The sequence below is a fragment of the Nicotiana tabacum genome, unplaced genomic scaffold (genome assembly GCF_000715075.1).
Source record: "Nicotiana tabacum cultivar K326 unplaced genomic scaffold, ASM71507v2 Un00125, whole genome shotgun sequence".
Classification (NCBI taxonomy): Eukaryota; Viridiplantae; Streptophyta; class Magnoliopsida; order Solanales; family Solanaceae; genus Nicotiana; species Nicotiana tabacum.
Genome location: NW_027438363.1, coordinates 85,186 through 90,613, shown reverse-complemented (window position 1 = coordinate 90,613; position 5,428 = coordinate 85,186). Strand labels below are relative to the sequence as shown.

Sequence of the window (5,428 nt, the reverse complement as noted above, 5' to 3'; positions counted from 1 at the left end):
TTCATCACTTTCCTCTAAATAAAAATACAGGAACTCTCCTTGTAGATTTTATTAACTTTTATCATTTGCAATCTACAGCAAGAAAAAAGAAAAATGACAAAATCAGGTGCAATTATTCTAATTGCCAGTGCTATTTGTTTGTTTTCCCTTATTGGGATAACTCAGGCTCAAGCTCAGGCTCAGTTTCATGTGGAAGGAAAAGTTTATTGTGATTTTTGCCGTGCTCTCTTCGAAAACCGGCTCAGTAAGCCAATGCCAGGTATTTATTATTTTTCTTTTTTCCATTTTATATGTAAACAGTTTTTTAAAAGTTATGAAAACTGAAAATAATAAAATAAAAAAAGAATGATGTTTTATTCTTTGTTTTTTTTTGTTTTTAATTTTATAGTGCAACTTAGATAGGAGGATTTTTTTAGAATCAAGCTTATTATTATGCATCTAAAAGGAAAAAATAAAATAAAATTTCGAACCTGGAGACAGAACAACAATAAAATAATACTCCCTCCGCTCCACAATAAGTGATTTTTTGGCTCTTTTTTTGTGGTCCAAAATAAATGATTTTTTTCAGATTTCAAGAATGAATTAATTATTTTTTTCCCACATTGTCCTTGGAGTAAATAGTGAAAAGAGCTAATTAATGTTAAAAAGTGAATTTCTTAATCTGTGTGAAAAGAGCCAAAAAATCACTTATTGTGGACATGAGAAAGTAATAGATACAGAAGTTGCCATTAATAAGGTAGGGTCATCGATCAAATCATCTCATAATTTGTGACGTTAATTAGTAAGTGGCTAAAAGAGGCGGATGGAGCATGAATTTAATGAGCTCAGCTAAATTCTAACATATATTTTAAACGCAGACTATAGATATATATATGTAAAAATTTACTAATATTCAGCAACACTAATTTATTTCAAAATTTTAAAAGTGTAACGAGTTCAATAATAAAAACTTAAAAGATTAAATCCATAAAGATTAAATCTTGAATCTTGTAAAAGTATTTACATGCATGTATGCAGGCGCGGAGGTGCGGTTGCAATGCAGAAACAGCACAGACGACAGTGTCACCTTGACGGTTGAGGGTCAAACCGACAAGAACGGCGTCTACAGCCTCCTCGTGGAACGCGACCACGAGGACGAGATCTGCGAGATGATATTAATGAAGAGCAGCAAGGAAGATTGCTCTGAGATCCCAAATGAAGGCCATGCAAAAGAATCTGCAAGAATTACTATCACTAGCAATAATGGCATGGCTGAGACGATTCGTCACGCTAACCCTTTATTTTTTGTGAAGAAAGAAGCTGCCCCTGAGTGTGCTGAAGTCTTTAAAGAACTTGAATTGTTGCCTGAAGAAATTGATCAAGCTTAAGTTTACTGAATTAATTAACAATTTCCCCATGTTAATTTTTTTTTAATGTAATTGTTAATATAACATATAAATTATTTCTAGGACTTGCACATATGCACGTTCTAAGAGAAGATTTTAGTATATGTTGTTTTAATGTCAATTTGGATCCGGAGTTATATGCCTTAACATTGTAGATTGAGAGCTTTAATGTGTAGAGATCTCAATTTATGTAATACAAAAGCAAACGAAATAATAAAATTTTGTATGTTAACTTCCCTTTTAAATGTTGTAATATTAGTTTTTTTTAAAACACAAAATACATTGGATTGGTTTATGTTCGATCTACTACATCTATCATTTTGACTGATACAATTATTTCTACTACATCTTAAGCTTGCGATCCACATGATTGATTAGGATATAATCATGGGACATTATGAATAATTTATAAGTAGATTAATTATTTCCTATTCCATGTCAAATAATAATGATTTTGACAAAATAAATGTGTTAACAAAAAGATTAAAGTTTATGAAAAACAAGAAACATTTTTTTTTTCAAATTCTCTTTAACTTCAATTAACAACAACAACAACATACCCAGTCTTATCCCACACCGTGGAGTCTGGGAAGGGTAGTGTGTACGCAGACCTTACCCCTACCTTGTAAGGATAGAGAGGCTATTTCCAATAGACCCTCGGCTCAGGAAAGCATAAGCACTACACTAATAGAAATTAATTAAGTGAATATTAATTAAGTGAGATGTCTACAGGAGATAAAAAGATTGTCTAGATAAATATTCTCATGATTGACACTATTAAATATCTTTCTTAAATTTTCTTTCTTTCAATTCTCCTCATGACCGGCAGTCTTCTCGGTTAGAACTCGTTGCACAGGGTTTGCCTAGCACGATTTACATCTTTTATGTAGTCTGTGAGATATTGCACAGTGAACAAGTTATCCAGTTCGCAACCGAAGAATCCTAGGGATTTTTCAGAAAAAAATAAATATCTTTCTTAAGAGACGGGGAAAATTGAAATATGGATAACAAGACAGTCTATAGATACATACGTACAATCTACAAAGAGAAGTCAGCATGCAAATATTTCTTCTTTCAACTAAATTTTTTTAATTTCCAAATAAATTAATTAATTCGCATGCACTACAGTCTACATGACAAATAGTAATCAAGAAGATTGACTATCGGAGGTGACGTTCCTCCTCCTCTTGGCCGGAAAAAGATGCCGGAATTCATCTTGCTCCGCCGCATGCCACTCCTTCACGGCCAACATCCGGCTATCATCAAAGTCAAGCTCATGAATCCCATAATTATTAGAATTAGTTTCAAAGAAGCAACTACCCGATAACCCTAATATCCCGGCCGCACCACCGCTAGGCGGCGGCGGCAGCTTATTTTTCCGGCGGCCAGCACCGACGTCGACGTTCCGGAGGGCACCACCGGCCGTCCAATATCTTTGACAACCTTTGCAAAACTGTCTTGGTTGGTTAACATTATAGTTATTGAAATAACAAAACTTGGTTTCTATACTTTTACATCTAGGGCAAGGAATAATCTTGTCTGGCCTTTTATTCTCAAGTTGATCATAATCATCATCATTTTTGCTTGATATTTGATCATTTTCTTCTTCTTTTTCTTTCACTTCTATTGTTGTTCCAAACAACTTGATGCCCGGCGTCCTTATTACCATAAGAGAAAACAGGACAAACTTTCCGTAAAGACTTAACGAGAGGCTGAATTCAAATACACTCAAAATCCACAAAAAAAGAAGTGAACGCTTTGCTGAGGAACAAAGTTTGCGCTTAGAAAAGAAATATAGGTGTGGGTTAGGACTTTCTTGAACTTCAGCCAGTTTCCCTAAATTAATTTCTTTTTGTTTTTATATATATATATATATATATATATATATATATATATGGGAAAGGTTATGGCGTTATATACGCACCACCACGAAAAAAAATTGCAAAAGAAGTTTGAGCAATTATTATAAATCTATATATAGTATTTATTATAATTTTGATAAAATTTTATATGTAAATTTATATTATACATAAAAAATACTAGTAATTCAGATAAACAGTAATTGGCATAAAATGTTGAAGCTGAACTTTTTGTCCACATCATTACTCCACGTCATCTTGTTGCACTAAAGTCTCTCCTTGTAGTGGGCCCAGAAAGAGGTAGGTTGCCTACTCAATAGTATATTTTTCCAAAAGTGGCTAATAAGCTATCATAAAGATAAGGGATGAAGGAAATATTTTGTTTTAATATCAAATCAAATTAATTAGCTTTAATCTAAAGATTTCACGAGGACTGAGATTATGTTGATAAACTTTACACATCATAGTTTTAATATCTTAATCCTCAAGAGGGAAGCTCCAAAATTAGTACTCCCTCCATTTCAATTTAGATGAAATAGTTTGACTCGATACGGAATTTAAGAAAAAATAAGAAGATTTTTGAAACTTGTGGTCTTAAAAGTTTAAGGGGTAAAAATTTTGTGGGGTCATGATATTTGTGTGGTTATAAAAGATTCTTATTAAGGATAAAATTGGTAAAATGAAGAGTTTAAAATTGAATTATTTAAATGTGTCATTTATTGTGGAACAGATTAAAAAGAAAAGTACCTCATCTAATTTGAAACGGAGGGAGTATTAACTAATTTAAGTTTTACGCACCGATGCTTTAAATTATTACAATAACAACAATAACAAATCCAATATAGTCTCACAAGTAGGGTTTAGGAAAGGAAGATAGTACGCAAACCTTACTCCTATAGTAAATGTAGAGAGTTTGTTTCCAGTAGACCCTCGACACGAAGAAAAATAAGAAAAAATACTTTTAAAAAATGGCATAATTAATTTAATTTAACCAGTTTATTATGTTAGCCATCTTCTTTGTAGGTGATGCAGAAATTTACTTGCAATATAAAAATACACATTTACATAAAATTTGAACTCCTTATTACTATATGTACGTGAGATTTATTGTATACTGACAATATAAAAATGCATTTAAACTATTCAGTGTTTTTACCCAATTATACTATATTAGAAACTTAATTACCTATCTTCTCTATATTTTGTAGTTTTTAATAAGTATTTAGGTTTTTCTTACAAATTATGTAGATTGCTCCTTAAAATGCTCCCACCCCATTATTAGTGTCTTCAATTAAGATATTCAATTACATCATTTTCTTTTTTTCCCCTCTCCTCTTCTCTCTCCTTTTCCTTTTTACATCAAAATCCCTTAATTTATGCTTAGAATCTCCATCTTCATTTTTCCACCATTGCCGATAACTTTATATTATTAAAAAAATCATCAATTGTATCGTTCTTTTGCTAGGAGATTGGATAACACTGAAAATGAAGAAATATTCAGGAATTGTATAATAATTGTATGATAACTGTATCATAATTGTATTTGAATTATATCAGATACATCAATGCCTAAAACATAATTGTATCATATTTGTCTCACAATTGTATCTGACTTGTATATGACACATTAATACCCAAAATAATACCCGATACAATACTAATAAATTAATATATATTTGTGTTACAAATTGTGAAATTCGTCACGAACTCATAACTGCTCGTAACAATATACAATGAATATACAAATATCATACATTTATAATACAATTCATTCAACAATTATGATACATATACAATTATAATATATTCGTGATACATTTCTGAAAAATTGTGATACAATTATGTTCTTTATATTCTTCAAGTTTCAATCACAACTCTACACTAAAAATCTAATAGAATCATACTATAATTATATTAGTATTATATCAAGTATTATTTTGGGTATTGATGTATCATATACAAGTCACATACAATAAAGATTTTCGAAAGAAAGAAAACAAGATTCAAAACTTACCCACAACTTGATTCTAGAGAAGTATTCTGAATTTCGTCTGCAATGTATCAATAAGAAAGAGAAATTTTGGGTGATTAGTAAGAAAGAGAAAAATTGGGTTTGAAAAGCTTTGGAAAGGGGAAAAGGGAAAGAATCGATAATTTTGGGGGATAACAGTGGATATAAGAAAT

The 5,428-nt window shown here is 31.1% G+C and overlaps 2 protein-coding genes across 2 annotated transcripts; one reads left to right on the top strand and one right to left on the bottom strand.

The window, feature by feature from the left end:
• LOC107773370 (pollen allergen Sal k 5.0101-like) lies at positions 1-1,630 on the top strand. Its single transcript, XM_016592794.2, has 2 exons — positions 1-259; positions 1,018-1,630. Exons 1-2 carry the CDS (start codon positions 94-96, stop codon positions 1,365-1,367), a joined length of 516 nt encoding a protein of 171 aa, XP_016448280.1. The 5' UTR covers positions 1-93; the 3' UTR covers positions 1,368-1,630.
• An 829-nt stretch (positions 1,631-2,459) lies between these two features.
• Positions 2,460-3,178, bottom strand: LOC107773318 (cyclic dof factor 4-like). The gene has a single exon (XM_016592750.2). The coding sequence runs from the start codon at positions 3,052-3,054 to the stop codon at positions 2,533-2,535; it is 522 nt and encodes a 173-aa protein (XP_016448236.1). The 5' UTR covers positions 3,055-3,178; the 3' UTR covers positions 2,460-2,532.
• Positions 3,179-5,428: the final 2,250 nt, after the last annotated feature.

Bases quoted from the DNA above. Each gene is read 5' to 3' on its own strand.
- LOC107773370 (XM_016592794.2), top strand. From the start codon at position 94: ATGACAAAATCAGGTGCAATTATTCTAATTGCCAGTGCTATTTGTTTG. The intron at 260-1,017 runs GTATTTATTATT...GCATGTATGCAG, and splicing joins GCTCAGTAAGCCAATGCCAG to GCGCGGAGGTGCGGTTGCAA.
- LOC107773318 (XM_016592750.2), bottom strand. From the start codon at position 3,054: ATGGTAATAAGGACGCCGGGCATCAAGTTGTTTGGAACAACAATAGAA.